Source organism: Protopterus annectens, chromosome 1.part2 (assembly GCF_019279795.1).
Source record: "Protopterus annectens isolate FY-2018-M chromosome 1.part2, PAN1.0, whole genome shotgun sequence".
NCBI lineage: Eukaryota > Metazoa > Chordata > Ceratodontiformes > Protopteridae > Protopterus > Protopterus annectens.
The window spans coordinates 1229558792-1229584254 of record NC_056727.1 but is presented as its reverse complement, the minus strand read 5'-3'; the positions used below and the strand labels follow the sequence as shown (position 1 = coordinate 1229584254).

At 37.5% G+C, this 25463-nt stretch overlaps 1 protein-coding gene across 1 annotated transcript in view; it reads right to left on the bottom strand.

Annotated features, from left to right (window-relative positions):
• Positions 1–25463, bottom strand: part of LOC122792309 (ammonium transporter Rh type A-like) — a 594865-nt gene that overhangs the window by 133074 nt on the left and 436328 nt on the right. Inside the window, exon 8 of the mRNA XM_044060089.1 lies at positions 309–388. Within this exon, the coding sequence (XP_043916024.1) occupies positions 309–388 (80 nt within the window). The remainder of the gene's footprint in view (positions 1–308; positions 389–25463) is intronic.

Genomic DNA, 25463 nt, shown 5'->3' with positions numbered 1-25463 from the left:
GAAATAAATACTAAGAATACAACATTCATTTTACTGAACACATAGCCAACTATTGTCTTGAGTGGTTTGCTAAGAAGACAGTTTTCTTAATGTGTGCAAACCCCATGACATCTTATACCAGAAATCAGACACTTCTCAAGTAACCTAGATGGACAGTTATAGTCTTGAAGTTGAAACTCTCAGAATTGGTAACCTGCAAGGAAAATAAACTTTAAATGGGGGAATAAAATTAGAAGAAAGTCTTTTCATAAAAAAAAAAAAAAATCAATACATAGAAAAAGTTCTGACAAAGGAGTTACCATACTGACCTGTTAGTAACCCTGCAATAAGGCTTGTGGCCACAGTCATACAGAGGCTGGCAAATTCTCTTATGATACTCTCAGACAATCTGAAATAAAAAGTGATAAAAAGATTTAATGCACTGAACAGCTCAAATGCTTTAGTCAGCAAAATCTTTGAACTCAGACAGGCTACTGCAATGTGTAATCATCATCATCAGCGCCTTTCCAAATTTGGATTTGGACTGCACTATACATTTCCTGCTCAGTCTTACCCTCTTCTTCACAAGTTATGATTTGTCTGACTGACAGTGCAGACATACCGATTCAGTGAGGCATGTAAAAATATATAATATAGAAGATCTGAACTTCACAGAAGAAAAGTTCTGTTTCATTTCTTTGGATGCACTTACATCAAAGAATGAAACACACAGTCTCAGTTCACCACCATTTTTGCGTAATGTAAGTATATGAGTATATTTCATTCACTTTCATTGCTAGGGTTGAGAAGAGTTGAATTTTTGCCAAAATCGGGGTACACTGATGTAAGGGAAATTACCCTTTTCCTACCAATGTGATCTCAGAGTTAGTATATTTAAAGTCACAGGGTATGGGGGTGCATGTGGTTTTAGTGGATTTCTTCTGTGTTATTCTTTCATTGATTTGAAGTATGACATAATGTGTTGTTGACAACAGTTACAAATTCTACAGACAGGAAACAGGAAGTCATGTAAATGTAAAATCAGCTGTATATTAGGTCTGAGCTAAATAGGCTTGCATGGAAGCTTACTTCTAACCATACATGGATTTCTGAGGAGGAAAGGAGAAAAACTTGCCTTTCCTATGTGAAATGTGTATAGACAGATAGTAACTGGAAAATGAACAATGTAAACTTAAGGCACAAAAAGACGAGTAATTAAGCGCTTTTGTTCCTTTAATAATTAGAAATTCTTCAGAATAACCCACACGTGCACACATCTCATTTAAGTAAAAAATGTTAAGTGATGTCACTTAACTTGTCCAGTCAAAAAAGAAATTCAATTAATACAAAACCTTTTCTTAAAAAACAGTATTTTCCAGTTGTTAGTTTGCTCAATTCTTTGTTGTTGGTGTATAGACAGATATTTGACAGATATATAAATATAGATATATGGAAAATCTACCTACCTGACCCTCCCTTCTATAAATGCACAACTGCAAGTCTGGTACCTAACTCACTTCCTCCTCTTCTTAATATCACTTATAATTAGGCATTGTTAGCTCTACTATCAGCATATAGCTGTCCTGTTTTTCGGAGACAACAGCCTCCCCAACGCACATACATTCATGCAGACATTCAGAGGCGCACACACACACACATGCGCGCACGCACACACACACACACACACACACACACACACACACACACACCCTTCTTATCCAATTACACTCCCATATATGCTTTCTTTAAAAAACAAAACTTGTTAGTGGAGCTCAGCTATCTCTCCCATTAAAGTGAATCCTTTTATAAAGAAAAGGCAGATGAGGTAAAGCATGATAAATACATTTCTAACTTTTATTCTCTATTTAGGGATGGTTTCTGTAATAATAAAAATAAAACCAGTAGGCAGAAAAGGCAGAAAATAACTTTACTGAAACAAAAATATATTAAAACAAAGGTAATAAAATAAAATAAGCGCTGATGTACTTCCAAGTACTTCATCAGATTGAAATAAAACAGACAATAAACATTTCATTTATAGGCTAGTGTTTCAAACCACATGATCTCATTAAAGGCTTAATTGGTATAAACTCATTTAACCCTTTCCCTCTTATTGCCTGTAAGACAGTCATCCATCTGATCTCTAAGCATTCAATACGTGTTCTAGTATCAACACTTCTTAAACCAATCTTGTAAATCTCCAAGATCATAAACTTAAAACAGTGTTTGCTACCAGCCTGACCAACATGTTTAGAGAGAGCATTCATATGATCTAACTTATTTATACTATATACATGTTATCTAATGCGGTCCCTTAAACAGCAGTTTGTCTTGCCAACATAAAAAGCTTTGCAGACCTCACAGGAGGCCAGATAAACTAAATTAGAAGTACTACAGTTGGCATAAACATTAATATCAAAGGTACACTTAGTGTCTGGGTGTACAAAATGATTGTCAGTTTTAATGTACCAACACACATTACAATGGTGACAGGGAAAGGTACCAATCTTACGTGTATCTGGATTAACCTGTGCTTGCACACGTGGTTTGTAACAAAGCATCTTTTTAATGGAAGGATGTTAAATCAAAAGGAAGATGAATCACCTAATGTTTACTTACATTTCATATCTGACATAAGCACCCTCCAATGCTTCTTAACTGTATTGCAAAGAGAACTAATATCATTTGAATAAGTAAGACACATCCATGGAGGCTGAGAGGACAAATTACCATTAGTACCAATGCAAGCGGAAGTACTATCAAAAAACAACTTAGTTTGAGTATCTCTCACAGCAATAGCCTCATTTTAGTCACAGTTTTTTGATATTTTTTGAATATTTCAGTAGATTTGATCTATTGCTAGTATTGTTTAAGCCATTGGTATTTAAAGATAATAAAGTTAAATCCATCTTATTAGACTATGTATTTTTTGTTTTAATGTGACTATTAAACATTTTCGTCTGATAACTATAAAGTATATGTTTGAGCTTTTAAAGGAAATTATCAGTTTTATCTGCGGTCGAGTGATGTCTAAAGACATGCAGGTAGGTGCGTGCGTGAACGGGTGTGCCTTCTTTGAAGGTTGGGTGTCGAGCTGGCAACTCGGCACAGTAAAAATCCACTGCCAATCATTAGCGGACCGGAGTTCTGCTGTGGCGACCCCTAACCAGGAAAAGCCAAAAGGCATACTTTGAGTGTTTAACAATAAAGTAATGTTTTGGCCTGGCATACTAAAAATGTTTTTGTGAAATAACAAATTTAAATTAATAAATGTTAACAAAACTAAGATCCGCACTAGCCATGGAAAGAAAATCATTCCTAATTTGATGGATAAACCTAAGTCAATCAGATTATCACTCATACCTTGACAATCCAGAACATCTGAGCTCCATAAATTGAATTATCATATGGAGAATATTTGTAATAGGAATAAGAAGTATCTGACCAATGTAATCCACAGAGTAAACGAGTGCCAAGTGGGTAGTTGCAAGAAAATGTATTGATATAAAACAAGCGCTTTCGCTCGGCTAGATACCGAGCTTTTTCAAGTTAAAAATGAATTTAAACATTGGAAACAGTGCCATTTTATATATCTTTCCCTATCACATGGTTAGCTAGTTAGCTGTTAGTCTTAAGTCAATTAACAATTAACAATTAGTGAGGAGTGCTACTTTAGTGAAGCAACACTCATAATTTAAAAAGGAGAAATGCTCATATGTTTAAAAGAAATACCCATATTACAAAGCGTTGCACATTTGAAACATAAAATACACTGTTTAAAAATGTACGTGCTAATGCTCATGTATTAACTCTAATAGCAAGTGTGTATACATATAAAACCTGTTAAATGAACTGCATTATCAGTTATGTTAAAAACTGTATTCCTGTTGTTCATAATTTTTGTGTTAAATATATTTGGTGAATGTTAAAACAATTTTAAAAATAGTAGAAATAGAAAACATACATATGTAGAGAAGAAATTGTTGAAAAAAGTATATAAGCATAAAGTTTACTGTAGTTAAAAAGTCATGTTACAGCAGACACCTACAACAGTGAATGATCTTACTGTGAAGGGTGTGTCTACTTACAAACCTATGAGCGAGCTCTTCTAATTTTGAGAACACTGCTGATGTTAACACTCTCATTTAAACCTGGGGCTCTACTTGCTTCTAACCTGAGTTGCCAGAAAAGTTCTCTATATTCTAGACTTGTTTCCCAGTCGCCACCCCTAGCATTGGGAAGTACTTGTTCCAATACCAAGAACTTAAATTTGAAATTCTTGCAAACCAAGGAATGCTTATATAAAGCATTTGATTCCTTTTGTTTAGAAATGTCATGTAAATGCTCATAAATTCTTCTTCTAAAAGGCCTTTCTGTTTTGCCAATATAGAAACTAGTGCAGGTGGTACAGAACCCTAAGTATACCACTTCTTTGCTGCCACAGTTTGTAAATCTTTAGGTCTAAACAGAAAGTTCCTAGAAACAATGTAAATACTAGGGGTGTCAAAAATAGTGGTACATTGTTTGCAGGCACCACATTTAAAGGTGCCTGCTTTGGGCAATTGAGTGTTCGTTCTGGTGTGTTTGTTCCCTTCAAAAATTTCTTTGAGGTTGGTGTCCCTCTTTCTAATAAACTTTGGGTGTGGTGGTATAATATTTTTCAATTCATCATGTAGTGAAAGAACTGGCCAATGTCTGTGGAAAATTTCTTCAACTTCAAAGGAGCTGAGACAGTAAGTATAAATGAACCTGCCATAAGTGTGGTCAGGCTCTTTAATATCAGTGTGATGAACAACCACATCTGCACCTAAAAGAGGGGGATAGAGTGTTTCTCTGCTGCCCATGACCTGTTGGGTTAAAGTAGTTAAAAGTGTTAAGGGGTATCCTCTTTCAAGGAATAGAGATTTTAGGAAGTCAATCTCTTCTAAATAATCATGTGTAGTACTGGACATTCTAGAAGCTCGTATGAATTGTCCTTTGACAATACCCTTTTTCTGATAGAAGGGGTGTCCACTCTGAAAGTGTAAGTATGTATTAGAAAAGGTTGGCTTCCTATATAGTTTAGATTGGAATATATTATTGACCCGATCCTTGTATAAGGTTACATCAAGGTAATGTAGTTCGTCATTACTAATCGTATACGTAAATGATAAAAAATGGGTGGTTGAGTTTAATTACTTGATGAAATCCAAAAATTCATCATGGGTTCCTGTCCAAAAAATGCATATATCGTCTAGGTACCTCTTGTAGTGCACTAAATATTGTACCCAGGTGGTAGAAAAAATAAACCTTTGTTCCCATCTATGTAAGACGGTGTTAGCATAAAAGGACGCACAAGGAGTGCCCATAGCTACTCCTTTTTTCTGCTTGTATATTTCACCATTAAAATGTATATAGTTGTTTTCTAAAATTGTTTCCATGTATTCAACTAACAGGTTAGTTATAGTGTTGCCCAGATTGGTTTCAGTACTTAATACTTCATTAAACCACTCTAAGCCCACTGAATGTGGAATACTTGGGAATAGATCAACTATATCTATAATGATCAAAAGTAGTTCCGGTTTGTAAAAAGCATGTTTTATTCCTTTGAGAATATCCCAGGAGTCCTTACAAACGTGTTCTAATGATGTTCCGAACTGTTTTGTTACCTGGTCAATAAATTTCCCTAAAGGTTCTGTAATGCCTCCTGCCCCAGATACAATTGGTCGAAACTTTAAAGGGTCAAGCCCTTTGTGTATCTTGGGGATTCCGAAAATAACAGGGATTCTTGGTTTGTTGACATACAAGTAGTTGTAAAGCTTTTCATTAATAGCGCCTTGAAGTAGGTGGTCAGTTAACATAAAACTAATCTTCGAATAGGCGATATTAGCCTCATTTCTAGATACTAGCTCATACTGGTTAGAATCCTGCAACATGCTGTAAATGTAGGTATCATAATCCGAGTTGTACATCAACACCACCCCTCCCCCTTTATCAGGTTTCATAACTCTAACATTCTATTTCTTGAGATAGTTAATGAGTCTGAGTGCCTGTTGGTCTAAGTTGGTTGGAGATGTTTTAGCTACTTTGGACCGGAATGATCTAAGGTCCCTATCAACAAGTTCCTCAAAGACCTTAATAGATGGGTGGGTGGGGGGTATTGAAAGTACTACTCCTACTCAATTTGTTGTTGGTATAGGGTTGCCCCTTGAAGTAGAGTGTAAGATTTAAATTCCTTACAAAATGTTTCAAGTCTATAAGAGTGTTCACTATATTGAGGGGGCGTAGGGGTACAAATTGGAGACCTCTGGTTAGCAAGTCAAAGGCATCCTGCTTAATGTCAACGTCTGTATAGTTGAAAATAGTACAATTATCTTTCTTGATTACAACGTAGTTACTACCATGTGTAAAGGACATGTTATGTTCATTCTGAGACACATTGCCAGCTTGACATGCTACTATCTCCTGTTCCACCCTTGAGGTGTCTGTTTTTGTCCCCTCCCCCCCGTTCTCCCGGGGGAGTTCTTTCCTTCCTTTGTCAGCCAGCTTTTCGCTTCTACGAAGTGGTTCACTATATTTTAAATTGTGTTCTTCGGGAATGTTCCCTGGTTGTTGTTGTTGATATAACTACCCACATTTGGTTTATTGACCCATCGTGATCTACCAGGCAGTGGATATACCACCCCTTCACGATATTCAATGAGGTCACGTTCTAATTTACGTACTTTTTGGTTAAGGATTCTAACACAAAACTGATCTACTTCATCAAACACTTTATCATAGTTGAATTTTACACTCTGAAAATTTCTGTCATTCACTAATGAGTTGTTTAAACCATTTAGCTCAGTTAGAAGAATATCGGCTTTCGCCTCATATTCCAAAACCATAGCATTTAAAATTTCAATACCAGCCCCATCAAAGATTTCACATAGTTTCTTGTAATATGGAGTTCCCATCTGTACATTGTTAGGGAACTTGAAACAACGTAGACCCTTCGGTACACGTTGCACGGTCACACACTCTTTTAAGTAATTAATTTCGAGCTGGTTGCTTTTATATGCATATAATTTGTCTCTTAGTTCATTAAAATTAAGTTCAATGCTGTTAGTGGCATTATTATTAAAAGTACCTTGCTTGAAGACAAATTGTTGATCTGTCCAGGCATTAAAGTTAAAATCTTTAGGTTGCCTGCCATTTGTGTTGTTAACCGCAGTTGCTATTTATTTCTTGGTTTTGATCGTTTTGGTGCTACTGCTTCATGGCTGAGGAGACCGGATCCACTAATTTCGCTGATACACCTCAGCTGCTAAAAGATGACCGTGAAGACGGTCCTGTAACAAGAAGAGAATTTAATCAAGTCTTTTCCCTTTTAACTCAACTAACTAACGTATTAAAAAGCAACAGCGACAGCGATACTCTATTGCCTGGAAACCAACAACAGATCTCTAACTTGGCCAGAAAATCTCTACCAGGCTTAACACAAGATGGTACTGGTGTTTTAGAAGCCCCTTCTTCATCTAATTCTGTCTTTGCTAGAGCAGTCAGCTCTGAGCACATTGGGTCTTTGTCCACTGCGGTTAACAACACAAATGGCAGGCAACCTAAACCTAAAGATTTTAACTTTAATGCCTGGACAGATCAACAATTTGTCTTCAAGCAAGGTACTTTTAATAATAATGCCACTAACAGCATTGAACTTAATTTTAATGAACTAAGAGACAAATTATATGCATAGAAGAGCAACCAGCTTGAAATTAATTACTTAAAAGAGTGTGTGACCATGCAACGTGTACTGAAGGGTCTACGTTGTTTCAAGTTCCCTAACAATGTACAGATGGGAAATCCATATTACAAGAAACTATGTGAAATCTTTGACAGGGCTGGTATTGAAATTTTAAATGCTATGGTTCTGGAATATGAGGCGAAAGCCGATATTCTTCTAACTGAGCTAAATGGTTTAAACAACTCATTAATGAATGACAGAAATTTTCAGAGTGTAAAATTCAACTATGATAAAGTGTTTGATGAAGTAGATCAGTTTTGTGTTAGAATCCTTAACCGAGAAGTACGTAAATTAGAACGTGACCTCATTGAATATCGTGAAGGGGTGGTAAATCCACTGCCTGGTAGATCACGATGGGTCAATAAACCAAATGTGGGTAGTTATATCAACAACAACAACCAGGGGAACATTGCCGAAGAACACAATTTAAAATATAGTGAACCACTTCATAGAAGCGAAAGGCTGGCTGACAAAGGAAGGAAAGAACTCCCCCAGGATTTTCAGCAACCCCCCGGGAGAACGGGGGGAGGGGACAAAAACAGACACCTCAAGGGTGGAACAGGAGATAGTAGCATGTCAAGCTGGCAATGTGTCTCAGAATGAACATAACATGTCCTTTACACATGGTAGTAACTACGTTGTAATCAAGAAAGATAATTGTACTATTTTCAACTATACAGACGTTGACATTAAGCAGGATGCCTTTGACTTGCTAACCAGAGGTCTCCAATTTGTACCCCTATGCCCCCTCAATATAGTGAACACTCTTATAGACTTGAAACTTTTTGTAAGGAATTTAAATCTTACACTCTACTTCAAGGGGCAACCCTATACCAACAACAAATTGAGTAGGAGTAGTACTTTCAACCCCCCCCCACCCATCTATTAAGGTCTTTGAGGAACTTGTTGATAGGGACCTTAGATCATTCTGGTCCAAAGTAGCTAAAACATCTCCAACCAACTTAGACCAACAAGCACTCAGACTCATTAACTATCTCAAGAAAGAGAATGTTAGAGTTATGAAACCTGATAAAGGGGGAGGGGTGGTGTTGATGTACAACTCAGATTATGATACCTACATTTACAGCATGTTGCAGGATTCTAACCAGTACGAGCTAGTATCTAGAAATGAGGCTAATATCGCCTATTCAAGATTAGTTTTATGTTAACTGACCACCTACTTCAGGCTATTAATGAAAAGCTTTACAACTACTTGTATGTCAACAAACCAAGAATCCCTGTTATTTTCAGAATCCCCAAGATACACAAAGGGCTTGACCCTTTAAAGTTTCGACCAATTGTATCTGGGGCAGGAGGCATTACAGAACCTTTAGGGAAATTTATTGACCAGGTAACAAAACAGTTCGGAACATCATTAGAACACGTTTGTAAGGACTCCTGGGATTTTCTCAAAGGAATAAAACATGCTTTTTACAAACCGGAACTACTTTTGATCACTATAGATATAGTTGATCTATTCTCAAGTATTCCACATTCAGTGGGCTTAGAGTGGTTTAATGAAGTATTAAGTACTGAAACCAATCTGGGCAACACTATAACTAACCTGTCAGTTGAATACATGGAAACAATTTTAGAAAACAACTATATACATTTTAATGGTGAAATATACAAGCAGAAAAAAGGAGTAGCTATGGGCACTCCTTGTGCGTCCTTTTATGCTAACACTGTCTTACATAGATGGGAACAAAGGTTTATTTTTTCTACCACCTGGGTACAATATTTAGTGCACTACAAGTGGTACCTAGACGATATATGCATTTTTTGGGCAGGAACCCATGATGAATTTTTGGATTTCATCAAGTATTTAAACTCAACCACCCATTTTTTATCTTTTACGTATACGATTAGTAATGACGAACTACATTACCTTGATGTAACCTTATACAAGGATCGGGTCAATAATGTATTCCAATCTAAACTATATAGGAAGCCAACCTTTTCTAATACATACTTACACTTTCAGAGTGGACACTCCTTCTATCAGAAAAAGGGTATTGTCAAAGGATAATTCATAAGAGCTTCTAGAATGTCCAGTACTACACACGATTATTTAGAAAAGATTGACTTCCTAAAATCTCTATTCCTTAAAAGAGGATACCCCTTAACACTTTTAACTACTTTAGCCCAACAGGTCATGGGCAGCAGAGAAACACTCTATCCCCTTTTTTTAGGTGCAGATGTGGTTGTTCATCACACTGATATTAAAGAGCCTGACCACACTTATGGCAGGTTCATTTATACTTACTGTCTCAGCTCCTTTGAAGTTGAAGAAATTTTCCACAGACATTGGCCAGTTCTTTCACTACATGATGAATTGAAAAATATTATACCACCACACCCAAAGTTTATTAGAAAGAGGGACACCAACCTCAAAGAAATTTTTGAAGGGAACAAACACACCAGAACGAACACTCAATTGCCCAAAGCAGGCACCTTTAAATGTGGTGCCTGCAAACAATGTAACACTATTTTTGACACCCCTAGTATTTACATTGTTTCTAGGAACTTTCTGTTTAGACCTAAAGTTTTTACAAACTGTGGCAGCAAAGGAGTGGTATACTTAGGGTTCTGTACCACCTGCACTAGTTTCTATATTGGCAAAACAGAAAGGCCTTTTAGAAGAAGAATTTATGAGCATTTACATGACATTTCTAAACAAAAGGAATCAAATGCTTTATATAAGCATTCCTTGGTTTGCAAGAATTTCAAATTTAAGTTCTTGGTATTGGAACAAGTACTTCCCAATGCTAGGGGTGGCGACTGGGAAACAAGTCTAGAATATAGAGAACTTTTCTGGCAACTCAGGTTAGAAGCAAATAGAGCCCCAGGTTTAAATGAGAGTGTTAACATCAGCAGTGTTCTCAAAATTAGAAGAGCTCGCTCATAGGTTTGTAAGTAGACACACCCTTCACAGTAAGATCATTCACTGTTGTAGGTGTCTGCTGTAACATGACTTTTTAACTACAGTAAACTTTATGCTTATATACTTTTTTCAACAATTTCTTCTCTACATATGTATGTTTTCTATTTCTACTATTTTTAAAATTGTTTTAACATTCACCAAATATATTTAACACAAAAATTATGAACAACAGGAATACAGTTTTTAACATAACTGATAATGCAGTTCATTTAACAGGTTTTATATGTATACACACTTGCTATTAGAGTTAATACATGAGCATTAGCACGTACATTTTTAAACAGTGTATTTTATGTTTCAAATGTGCAACGCTTTGTAATATGGGTATTTCTTTTTACACATATGAGCATTTCTCCTTTTTAAATTATGAGTGTTGCTTCACTAAAGTAGCACTCCTCACTAATTGTTAATTGTTAACTAACTTAAGACTAACAGCTAACTAGCTAACCATGTGATAGGGAAAGATATATAAAATGGCACTGTTTCCAATGTTTAAATTCATTTTTAACTTGAAAAAGCTCGGTATCTAGCCGAGCGAAAGCGTTTGTTTTATATCAATAAATTTTCTTGCAACTACCCACTTGGCACTCGTTTACTCTGTGGATTACTTTAGTCAGATCCTGCTTTGAAGCTTGTTTTTCTTTGGTTTGGTGATACTGTTGCTATTTATTTCTAGGAATAAGAAGTATTTATATTATTTTGAACATATATAGTACTATTGTAGATTAGACAGCATTCTAATACAATATAACTGTCTACTTATTGTATAAGCAATTAATATTTACATGAAAGATTGATGACAGGCAATTCAATCATAGTAAAGTAGGATGTATCATATATAAAACCTCAGTAAAAAATTATAATTCACAGTTATTTAACATATTCACCCTTATTGATGAAGTCTTTCAAAACTTATTACTTAATATAAATAGATGGTAATAATATTTATACCTAATGTTTATAATACAATGTATTTTACTGGATATATCAGAAGTTATATTTCCTTGTTTGCCAGCATTTAAGTAATCACTTTGTTGCTAACTTAGTTAAAGCATCAAGTTTGTTTTATGTGAACATTGATGAAAGTTAGTGCATTTTAATTATAAGTGCATCTCTCTTCCCCCCATTTCCTATACATACGGATTTTCATATCTATCATTTCTTATTATAAAATGAGTGAAATTATAGGTTAAAACCAAATAATTCATGTATTGTGATTAACAATTACAAATTCCCTTTCCATATTTATAAATTGCCATTTTATGGCATATACTGAAAGTTTTTAGATTTAAGTGGCAACATTCTATTTTGTATAATGAGCAAAGGTTAAACAGAGTGATTATTGTCAATTTAATACTATTTGTTCAGAATGTGATTGTTACATTCTGTGACATTTCTAGTTCAGGCTTCTATTGTTTCCCTTGAACAACTTTGTCAGTTTGATGTCATGTATAAAACACAAGTTACCTTGGTAACAGCTTAAGTATTATGTATGGTCAAGATGGGTTACAAAACCACAATTTAAGTTAAAGCAATTATATGACTTGTTATGCACATTTGCTTATATGAGAAAATCGTAATGCTTCCCCTTGATGTTCAATATAGTGTATGTCATCTATGACAAGTTAAAAACAGTAGTGTTATTATACACAAGCCCATGTTATTAAACTGAGTGTCTATTACCAATTTAATACTGTTTGTTCAGAATATGATTGTTACATTCTGTTGCATTTCAAGTTCAGGCTTCTATTGTTTCTCTTGAACAACTTTGTCAGTGTGATGTCATGTATAAAGCATTAGTTACCTTAGTAACCCCTTAAATATTATATATGGTCAAGATGGGTTACAAAAACTACAATTCAAGTTAAAGCAATAACATGCCTTGTTATGCATATTTACATATATAAGAAAATCATCATGCTTCCCCTTGATGTTCAATGTAGTATATGTCATTTATGACAAGTTAAGACAGTAGTGTTATTATACACAAGCTCATGTTATTAAATCCTGTCTTTAATATTTAAATTCAGCAGACTGCTTCATCTTATATGACGATTATATATTTTATGTCTAGATTTACTAAAATCATACATTACATAACTATTGTGTGTGTGCGTTTTTTTTTTCGGCTGTTGCTTAGTTATTTGTGAGACCACAAGCTGTAATGCTTATTCTTATTACTAGCTCCTTCCAAGCAAGTTTATACAATCCATAGACATTAAATTATGAGACCCTTCTAGTTTCTTATTTGTTATAAGTATATTTCCATCCTTACATACACACATGTCAGTACTTCAAGCACGGGCAACAATGCCCATCCAGTTTTGCCAGAATACCATTCACTAGTTCATGTGGTGTGTTTCCAGGCTGTTCTTAAAATATCCAAACCAATATTTGTCCTATTCCATTTTACCAGCCTGTTCCATGCAGTGGCCACTCTGCCAGTGAACCACTCAACACACCTTCCATTCCCGCAGATATTTCCACAAAGGAAATCTGATGACTCTCTAGCACTTCCTGGCAACTTCAGATGCTCCTAGAATCAGCTATCCCCATATGCCCAACATGTCTGAGCAAGCTCACCTTCCAGACCACTGCAAAGGGTACTGCACAAGACCAAGTGCTCTTAGTCTTTCACAATAACTCAATCTTCCACTTTTATGTAAGTCATTAATGTGTTTGGACCAAAATAAATTTTAAATATAAAATTGCACTTATTATTATTTTATTTATTTTATTATCAATAATCAACTTAATGAGCTAAACGAAGTGTTGGGAGACCATCAATATGTGTACATGTGGTTTACAACAGCCCTTTTATTATATATATATTTTTTTAAACAAAAAACTTCATTGCCGAGAATCATCTTGGAGGCACCTCAGAGCCTTTAAGCATTATCGGCACTCTGTCTCTGTTCCCATAACAACCTGGGAGCATCTGTTTCTGTTAGTGTGTCTGGGTACTGCATACCAGAGGCTTGCAATGCAAAGCTCAAGCCTAAATTCCATCCCTTTCAGTGAGGCAGCAGCCAGAAAAGGAATGGAGAGCAAACAGATGAAAAAAAAAAAAAAAAAAAAACCTCCCAACAAGCCGCCAAAACAAGAGATCACACATTCTTCCAGCCTTCCCATCTCTTACTCAGCAGATGTATGAACAAACTATTCTCTTCCAAAATATTTCAAATCACAGTTTTATCCACCCTCTTCCTCTGGATCCAGGCTAAAACACCAAATGTCTCTTCCTAATACACAAGCATCAGTAAACCTCGATCACAAGTCACAACCAACAGCTTCCCAGAGACGAAAACGACAACATACAACAGCTGCCAGATACAGCTCCATCCACACACACCATGTCAGGCTTAATCAAACAGCACTCAAAGCTATGATACCTGCCATAAGTGATTCTAACTGTTTAGACAGAATAATAATGACATTTGTACTAGTTGCCAGACACGGCTACATCCACACACACACCATATCAGGATTGATCAAACAGCACTTGAGACTATGATACTTACCATAATTGATATTAACTATGTTTAGACAGAATAATAATGACATTTGTACTAGCTGCCAGACACAGCTGTATCCATGCACACCATATCAGGATTGATTAAACAGCGCTCGTAGCTGTGATACCTGACATAATTGATATTAACTATATTTAGACAGAATAATGATGACATCTGTACTAAGAGCTTGCCACTATTATTTAACCAGGATATACATGACATTTCTAAATCATACTTTAACTGTAGAAGGTATTAGTCTCCATGACAGCATTTTTTTTTCAAAACACTCTACTGTTACTGCTATTATATATGATGTTAATTTGTTACATTTGAGTCTGAACTCTGATGAATGGTACCTTGTTGAATTAGTTAATTAATTAATTCAATTATTATAAGTAAAATCAATGAAAAATGAACAAGATAAGTATTCACTGAGTTCAAGCATGGAAATAGAAACTTCTATGTTTGTAGCATATGTTGCTTTGTTTGGCTTATATATAATGTAAATAGTAACCCATCTTGACCTACCTTTGTGAAGAATTATTGGACTCTTTGAACATTCTGAATAAATCATTGCTGTTTCTCAGTTTAAGAAACCCTCCTTTTTTAAAAATAAAAACAGATGACAAGTGATGTACCATATCAGTTGATACTTTGAGAGATGTAGTTGTAAGAGTTATTTTTTTGGGACAGCTATCTTTGAATCAGTTCTTTGTTTCTTCTTTCTAGCATCAGTCCAAGGATTTGTTTCTTTTATTCTTTTAAGAGTAGGGGCCATCCATTCCACTTCTTCTGGGATAGACACTATGCTGTTGTTTTTGATGAATATAGCAGCTTCGTCTAAGTCATTAAAGGTTCTCATCTCATTGGCAAAAAGTATTTTTATCTTGGCTGGAAAGGCCAGCTGTGCTTTAATGTTGTTTTGTTTCAACAGTTTTATTATTCGCCAGACTTTTTTTCCTTTATTCTAGTATTCTGGAAGAATAATCATTGTCAAACCTTATCAGGCGTTGATTGTATTGTAAAGGTGATTTTCTCCAAGCAGCTTTTAATATTAGTTCCTTATCCAGAAATGAAACAAATTTTATAACTATGGATCTAGGTGGAGTATTTGTTGAGCTAGAAGCAGGTTTTCTCAGTGCTCTATGTGCCCTTTCGATTCCAAATGAATGTCCCTCTTTCAAGTCTAAAATTTCAGGAATCCAGGTTGTTAAGAATGAAATAATGTCTTCCCTTCAGTGTTTTCAGGCAGACATTGTTTCTCCTTTCTCTGTTTTCTAAGTCATGTATTTTGTTAAGCAGCCATGTATTCTGTTTAAGCAGAAATTCTTTTTGGAATTCTTCCTCTTTGAGTCTCCCTTCGATGTCATTTAGAGGAGTCTTTATATTTGTTATTTTTGTATGGTGTTGCTGTAATAGTTCCTTAACAGTATCAGTCTGTTTTTGAGAATTTAATTTGAGGTTTTCTAAGTCATTTTTAAAGCCCTCCATCTTCAAAGATAGTTCCTGTAAGGCAGATGTCATCAATTGCAGTTCTTTCTTCAAAGCAGCATCTGGATGATAATTCCTTGAGTTGTTCATATTCAGTGACTCAATATATCTCCAAATTACTTGACAGGAACATTTTTGTATATCTCCACCAAAATTGATATTCATGTAGTTTATCTTTAGATTTCTGATGTTTTAAACTTGAAAATAATAACATTTTCCTATATTATTATACTAGTTTATGGAGCTCTCAACATTCACTGCTCTCAGTTGGCCAGCTAGGCTCCACCCTGTCTTCCCCTACTGTTTTTGATAACTCAGGTGGATGTAAACAATCTCACAGTGCCTACCAGCAACATAGACAAATTGGGCATTGGTTTAATATTTCATCCAAAGGATAACACACTCAGGAGTACAACCCCCTTAAAGTGCACTGCAGTATCAGCAATCCATCTACATGGTGTGAGAGCAGAACCCACAGCCTTCTACACCAAACTAGCACTGTTTTCAAATTTTATAGCACAAACACTGATGGCCACTTACTAAATAAAACAGTTGCACACTAAAACCAGACTTGTCATAAGCAACAGTAAACTCTTGCCCTGAAGCTCAAATTATGTAAAAATACAGTTTTAAAGATTTTTTCCCCATTAAGCAGTGGAACTAGATGTATGAATCAATAAATGACAAAATTATCCATGTCAGAACATTTCAATCAATCTGGTAGTCAGGGTTTGAGCCTAAGCAAGCTAATTAACTAACCTGCCATCTCTAACTAGGACATTTCGCACACACACACACACACACACACACACACACACACACACACACACACACACACACACACGTGAAGGAGTGCTCATCTCATTCCAAAACCGCTGAAGGAATGGAATGCTCTGCTTGTTCCAAAACTTCATGAAAGTTCTGCACAATGGTAGTAAAAGCAGCAGATGTTAATGGTAGTCCTACTAGACCTGAAGTTCCAACTCTCAGCCAAATTCCCCACTTTGCCATGTGTGTCATACTACAGATGCACACACAGTCCACATATGCAGAGTGTCCTTAAAGAAGACGATGTGTGTGACTTTTTTAATTGCATAATTAAAACTAAATGTTGTGGCTGCCCCCCCCCCCCCCAGCCTTTATGCCCTAGGCAACTGCCTAGATGGCCTAGCGCTGGATCCAGCTCTGCTTATACCATGCCTATTTGGTCATAAGGGAAATTATGTAGATTGCTTTTCTCCAGATTTCTATGCTGTTTATTCATGACTAGTATTGGTCTGGATTGCTTCTAATATTACTGTGCCTTAAACTGTGTAAATATTAATAAGGAGGTTTTGTGCATATTGTGTTCTGAAGGAAAGGTTCACTGCAGTCATTGAGAGCATCTACTGTTGGCTTGCACTATTTTGAAGTTTAATATCCTGTTGTTATGTTTGCTTGTCTGTTTCTCAGATTATTGTTTAATTATATTTAAGCAGTATGGAACATAAGGTTTGATTCTTTATTTGCATTCCTTCTGATAAAACGAAACACAACATTTTGGTTAGAGTGCTGCAGCTGTAATATTTTTAGAATTAGTTTAACAGTTTTTGCTCTGGTTTAATATGTACAGTTAATAATTTAATTTTCCATGTAGACACACTGACTTGTATTCGTACCTACTGTACATTTTTACTACAGTAATGGGGAGGGCTGGTAAGCTGTTAAATACTGGCCTGCTAAATTAACATGTGGTGTTCTCCCTTCCTTGTTCTAGTATTTCTATAACATGGAATAGGAAGCTAAACCTTGATATCAAACCTTTTAAACATTTTTGTTGTAACTGTCAATCAATGTTGCATTGTATTGTTTTAATGATGTCTATGACTGTATGTATGCTTTTAACATTGAATAATCAAATGCTTATAAAAATATATATATAATTCTGTTAATGTAGATATTTTGTCTTATCATACAGTGTTTAGATAGTATCATCTCTTTGCACTAATGTTTTGCCTATAATTCTGTGTATAATTTATATCTGTTTATCTATATACAATGATCCAAATTCAGTAAGGTTACATGTGTAAGCCATGTGTACATCTTGGTGGTAACCATTTTCAATTTGGAAACAACCACAGACCTCTCAACTGTCCCTGATCTTCAGGGACGTCCCTGATATAGACTCCGATTTTAGGTCTGTCCTTCTTAATCCCTCTGAAAACTGGTGAGTGCTGAAGAAAAGGTGGTGAATTGCCCTTAATAAATGATAGTAATTCAGAGTTATAGACGTTTTACATCAGAACACCTATATTAATCCACATTCTCTTATTCTGCAAATGTTTCAGGTTAATAGTACAAATATTTAGAAAATGTCCCTGATTGTCCCTGATTATTTGAGGAGTTGTCCCCGATTCTGTTGAGATTTGTCTCCGATCGGTTGAGAGCTATGCAACCCTACCACAATACTGCACCACAAAGAGGTGTATTTCTCCAGTGGGTTATCTCTTTGCCCTACCACAAATGCTAATGAGGCATTCTAGGGAGCAGTCTATGCTAATTAGCAATGTGCTCTGCCCCCAAGAAATGCCTCTGGTAAGACATTTAAGCAGCCAAATCACTCAGCCCGTGTTCAGCTCATCATGTTAGATGTAGGTATCAGGGAGTTTAGCAGACAGGTAGTATTGGAGGATATGTGTATGTATATGTGTAGCTGCATGTGTGAGTATTTGTAGAAGTGAGAGTGGTGAAAGGTGTGTGTGAGAGTCTACCTTGGAAGTCACAGTAGGGATTAGTCAGGGGATAGGTAAGGTGTGTGTGCATGTGTGTGTGTGTGTGTGTGTGTGTGTGTGTGTGTGTGTGTGTGTGCGCGTGCAGGTGTGTGGGTGTGTGTGTATGTGTATGTGTGTGTGAGAGTGAGTGTCTGCTCAGAAGGTCACACTAGGGCTTAGGGGATAGGTAAGGTATATGTGTGTTTATATGAGCGTGTGTCTGCCCAGGAGGCCACACTAGGCCTTAGTTAGGGGAAAGGTAAGGTGTGTGTGTGTGTGTGTGTGTGTGTGTGTGTGTGTGTGTGTGTGTGTGTGTGTGTGTGTGTGTGTGTATGTGTGTGTGCGTATCTATATACCTATATATCTATATCTATAGCTATATATATGTATATATGAATTCACTTCATAACACTGAAAGCTCAATACAGTGAAACTCAAAACACTGAAACCAAAACACTGAAACTTCAAAATCTTGAAAACTCAAAATGCTGAAACTCAAAACACTGAAAACACATATGATACACATACTGAGTTTAAAAACATAAATCATAGCACTTTCCACCAAGTGTAAGCAGGGGGAAAGTCCCCCTGCACCCACCATGTGGGGGGCTGCACCCCCCCACACCCCCTGCTACTTATATATATCAACTCCAAGATTGCACTTCACTATACTAAGTACAATCTTGGAGTTGACATATTTAAGTAGCAGGGGGTGTGGGGGGGGGGGCTTGCCCCTCTGCTTACACTTGGTGGAAAGTGGTATGATTTATGTTGTTTAAACTCAGTATGTGTATCATATGTGTTTTCAGTGTTTTGAGTTTCAGTGTTTGTTTTGAAGTTTCAGTGTTTCGGTCTTCTATATTATGAAGTTTTCTCATTTTTAGTGTTTTGAGTTTTCAGTGTTATGAAGTGAATCCGTATATATATATATATATATATATATATATATGTGTGTGTGTGTGTGTGTGTGTGTATGTGTGTGTATATATATATATATATATATATATATATATATATATATATATGCATGAATGTGTAAATGTATGTATGTGTGAAGAGGGCTGTCATACCTTCACATTCCCCTAGACTAATGAGCAAATCTTGCAACACTGGGGGAGACAATAGATACCAGGGATAACTCCTTATATCATGCCTTAAAGACACTTGCAAAATAATAGAACAAAACATTTGCATCACAAAAGGAGGGGCACTGGATGCCAGCAATACTCTCTCTATTTAGCGTACCCAAAAGAAACTTTAAATGATTCACATTCTGTATCTTTGACACTCACACAGAGCATGTTAGTCCTCTGCAGCACTACCAGTTTAGGGAGAATGTTGCTTTTTATGTTCGATTTATGGACGATCTTTTCCTAGTTGGAAATCTGATCAGGAACAATTGGGTCGATTCTTGGAATATCTTAATTCAACTACAGAATTTTTAAAATTTACTATGACAGCTTCATTAAAAATGGTATCCTATCTAGATGTATACACTGAGAGGTTATCAAATGGCCTCCTTAATACAGGGGTCTATAGAAAGTCCTGTTACAGAAATTCATTCTTACATAGGACCAGCATGCATCCTGAGTTAATTTTTAAAAATGTTGTAAAAGGTCAAGCAATGCGCATATCCAGATTAAATTCAACAGAAGAGGGGTATGAGCAAGAAATTAATAATTTGAAACAACAATTCTTGGAGAGAAGTTATAAAATCAATGAAATTGACCATGGGCTATCAGAAATGACTACCCTTAGGCAAGGTCGAGCCCTCCCACATTTTGCAGATCAAAGTAAATCTAATATAATTCAAGATAGTAATAATAAACTTGATCATCAAGATCGAACTATCCCCATTCATTATACTGAAGATGTTAAAGACATTAGAGAAGCTTATATTAAATATTGGGATATATTACAAGTGGATCCCACTATCCGAGAGGTAGTGGGCAAAACACCCAAATTTATTTATAGAAATAAATTTAACCTATATAGGATGCTTTGTAATCCCAATAGAATCAATGTCCAAATATCTAGAAGCACAAAACATGGGGTAACACAACCTTGCAAAAAATGCAATTTTTGCCAGATGATCGATTCTACAGCTTGTTTTGTGCATCCAACAACAGGACAATTTTTTAGGTTCCATCCTAAAGCTGATTGTAATACCTCACATGTTGTATATCTTGCTATCTGCCAGTCTTGCCCAGCATTTTATGTGGGCAAGACAGACAGACGACTTAAAGAAAGAATCAGGGAACATCTATACAATATTAGGATTAAATCAGATAAAAATGCATTATCGAAACATGTTATGAATACATCTACAGAACATACATTTAGATTTCTAGTGATGCATGTGAATCACCCAACAATTAGAAGAGGGCCTATACGCAATCAGACTGAGCAAAATGAAACAAAATGGATCATACGACTAAGGGCTGATAGAGATCCAGGTTTGAATGATAGGATACCGATTCGTCCTATGTTGAAAGATAGAAGACTTAAGATATAGCTCTTCTACATATATGAGTATTTAGGCATATATATATATATATATATATATATATATATATATATATATATATATATATATATATATATAGGTTCATAGGTTCATACTAGGCTATCTGCCCAAGGGCATTTATAAGCCTAGCCCATAGTTATTTGGCTTTCGCCACCCCTTTAGTTTGAATAAAACTATGCCTATTATTTTGCTATTTTGCTTATTTGTCAAGCAGTGACACTGAAGTAATCCCTGGGGTATATTTGCGATCCCCCATCCATTGGTCAAAGATTCCTCTTGAACAAGGCCAGCGAGGTGCTCTGCCTCACATGTACCGGGATTTTGTTCCACAGCATAGGGAGTCTCTGGGTGATGAATCTGTCCCTCCAGCATGTTCTATTAATAACCGTGTCAAGGTTTAAGTCTCCCGTCCTTGTGGTTCTGAGGGATCTAGATTTTTTGAGGTGAAGCATATTCATCAAATCAGGGTTTGACATGGCCTTATATGTCAGGCACAGGTCACCTCTGAGCAAGCGGTATGAGACTGAATAGAGCTGGAGTTCTTTCAGTCGGGCAGCATAAGACATATTTTTGAGACCATTTATCCTTTTGGTGAGGAACTTTTGGGGCCTTTCCAGCTGCTGCAGGTGTCTGGTCAGATACATTCCGAATGGGGCATTGTACTCAATCATAGGTCTAATGAGTGATGAGTACAGGGGCGATGACCTCCCTTGATCTAGATGTGAATCCCTTCATGATCAGGTGGGCAATGTAGAAGGTTTTCCTAACTACTTTAGCAACATGAGTGTCAAACGAAGGCTACTGTCAACCTGGGTCCCCAGATCCCTGATGACTTCTTCTGTGCTCAGTGGATTGCCACCTATATGGTAGCTAGGGTAACCTTGTTTTTCCCGAAGGGTATGACTATGCATTTCTTGGCATTTAACTTTAGGCCATGGCTCTGGCACCAGTTATCCGTTTCTGTGAGGCCCTTCTGAAGGATATCTGTGTCAGATGTGTTTTCGACTATGGCCCAGTTTGCAGTCATTTGCAAACTTTGTCAGCCATAACCCTCCTGTGTTTGCTTGTACTTCAGAAAAGTAGATGCCGAACAAGAGTGGACCCAGGACTGAGCCCTGTGGGACACCACTTGTGACAGGCTTTGAGTCTGACATGGCTCCAGCAACTCTGACCCTGTGGGTTCTGTCACTTAGCCAGTTTGCAACCCATCTTGTGATGTATGGGTTTACATTCAAGCTGATGAGTTTTTTGATGATACCTGAGTGGGGTATTGTGTCGAAGGCCTTTGCCAGGTCAAGGTAGGCTGTATGGACTGCCTTTCCCTCATCAATGGCCTTGGTGACTGTCTCGAAAAAGTCAACCAAGTTTAAAAGGCATGATCTGCCTTTGACAAAGCCAAACTGGGTTGGATCCAAAGTCTGCAAGTTCCCTATGTCTTTATTTATGAGTTCCATTATGATCCTCTCCATGGCTTTGCAGATAAGGCTTGTCAAGCTAATGGGACGGTAATTTCCAGGGTCGGTGGAGGCACCGCCCTTGTGAAGTGGGACCACAGTCGCCGTGCGCCACTCCTTGGGTACGTATCCTGAGGTGAGGCTAAGATTAAACAGCTGTCCTAACTGCGGGTTTAATTCCTCATTGAGTTCATGGAGCACACAGCCGGGGACACCATCCAGTCCCATGGATGCTGTGTTTTTTGCTTTGGAGAGAGCAGTTCTCACCTGGGCGTTGGAGTTGTTTGGGGGGCTACAATCCACTGGTATAGATATCTCTCCTTTGGGGGGGGGGTGAGAAGTTTGCACTGAACCTGTCAGCCAGTATGTTGGCAATGTGTGTAGGTTCAGTAATCTTCACATCATTTTGAACTAATTCTGAGCATATCTGGGAGTTTCCTCCTAGGTTTCTAACATAGCTAAAGAAGGCCTTATGATTGTCTTTTGAGTCCTTGGCAATTTTTCTCTCAAAATTTGCCTTGGATGATTTTATGAGAGCTCTTAGTTTTTACTTATAATGATCAAAGGTGTCTTACCTTTCAAGGATTTTGCTCTATCTTGTAGTAGCTTCCTCCTTTTGTTGTAGAGCTTGTTTATGGCTGGGGTCCACCAGACTGGACGCTTGCCTTTGGTACAAAGAGTCTTAGTTTTGTTTGGGATTGCCTGATCCATGCAGTCCTGTAGGTGCTGGTAGAAGGCATTTGTAAGTGATTCAGCGGTTTGAGTAATGTTTACCACTGGCTCAGGGGCCTTAAAGGAGACCACACTAGTTTTAGAAGTGTGAAGTCGGCTTTTGAGAAGTTTTTCACTGTGGTCTTTTTGTTTCAGGTGGGGCGGGATGAGGACCTCCAGTGAGATTAGTTTATGATCTGATCTCACCAGTGAGGGGTATACTTCCGGTGTTGAACATTGTGATCCCATGTTCGTGATGATGAGATCAAGTATGTTTTCTCCTCTTGTGGGGATGGTGACTAGTTGTTCCATGGCATTTGAGTTTATGAACTCCAGGAACCTTTGGGCTAGAGTGTTTGGGCTTGAGTAGTGTTCCCAGTCTATATTAGGGTAGTTGAAGTCACCTAGTATGATAGTGTTTGGAGATACATTTATCCCCTCCATTGTTTTCAGGAAGGCCATGTGAGGTTCCTGAGTTTGAGAGGGTGGCCTGTAACATGCTACAAATTGCAGAGCAGTCTTGCCTATGGTTAATTGCACCTGGATGGTCTCCGATGCATCGTGCGTTACCACCAACCTTGAGGTGTGGGTGTCCTTTATGAATATGGACACCCCTCCTTTCTTGGTGTTGTCCGGATTTTGGGGCCGGAACGCATGATATGAGGTGAAACCTGCTAGTGCTGGGGTGCTCTCAGGAGCCTTGAACCAGGTTTCTGTCACAGCACAGACATCGATGTTCTCCATACTGAGAAGGGCCTCGAGTGCGTGCATCTTGAGATTGAGACTTCTGGCATTTAGCAGCATTACCCTTAGTTTTTTTACTTTTTTGTGTTCTAGGGTGGTAGGTTTTGAATTTGAGCCTTGCCTAAAAAAGGCACTATGGGGGTGGCAAGAGCCTTTGCCAATATCCAGAAGTCTAGGGGTGACAGGTGCAAGCCGTCCCTTGCGAAGCAGCGTGGCTTGTCCAGCATGTCATCCCAGGCAGACAGACATTGTATCCCCTTTGAATGACACCAGAATTTAAGCCAATTATTAAAGCTGATCATGTTATCACTGTATTGTGGCATCATTCTAGGTGAAGGTAGGATACTGCTCAAGGTCAGGGTCATACCTGCCTGGGCTACATAATCAGAGAGCTCCTCAATGTCTCTTTTCATGTAGTCCAAGGAGGTACGTCTCAGGTCGTTGACACCAGCGTGGACAATGACTGAGTCGTACTTGTACCTGCTGTTGAGAGACCTGAGTGCTTGTGTTATGTGGCGGATTCTAGCGCCCGACAGGCAGCTTACTGTGACCTTCTCCTTACTCAGTCTGGTGAGCGGGATGTCAGTGTGTCTGACTATGGAGTCACCTATGACAAGTATGTTTGGTGTTGCATTTGGCCTTAAGGGCAGTGACTGCTTTGCACACTGATTTTGTTGTTTATGTGTTGTTTGTGTGGTGTATTGAGTTTGCAGTTGCTTGGGTGTCTGCTTTGGAGGCCTCTGCTGTTTAGGTAAATTTTACTCAGAGCCTCCGAGTATGTCTTAGTGTGTTTATGTGTTTGATTCAGTGGTGTGGTTGAGTTATGTGAGACTGGTATTGTGGTGTGTGTAGTTGCCTTCTCCTCCTGCCTGGTCTTGCCAGTCCTGAGTTGAGAGAGCTCAGCCTCCAGTCTGGCTAAATAGCTGCATCTCTCACAAGTGTTAGTGTTACATGGGAGGAGGAGATGGTTGTCCGTGTACATGAGGCAATTGTAACATTGTCTCAGAATTCCCAGATTCACCAAATGGGCAGGAGAGGACGCCAGCATCTGACCCTTCGACATGCTAGAAAGAATTATGAGTTGGCATGAGACAGAAAAGTAGTGGGCTTAGCAGGGAGTGGGCACTCCTGGGGGTTTTGCTAGTGAGAGATTTGTATAATATAGGAGTGCTTGACCTGCAAAGAGAATGCTTATAAGACAAGGGATATGCTTATAAGACAAGTGCTGAGCTTTTTGAGAAGAAAAAGCTATTTGGAACAAGTGCTGCACTTTTTAGCGTAGGTGTAAACTGTTTAGGTTCCTAACAGAGCAGTTCTAAGGGAAAAATTGAAGAACAGACTTTCTGGAGCCAGAAAGAGTTTAACCTTGTTTAACTGGCGCTGCCCGATGCTGCTCTAGTGGCAACTCCGCTCTAAATCGCGCTAAAGCACGTTAAAGCGTGCTTGATAGCAGGGGCTGGAAAGAAGCAGGAATAGACCCAAAAGGGAAAATAAAACTACAGTTTCAAGTCAGTATATATATATATAGAACATATATATATGTTCCATTACATGTACATATTATACATTATTAATGTCGATTTATT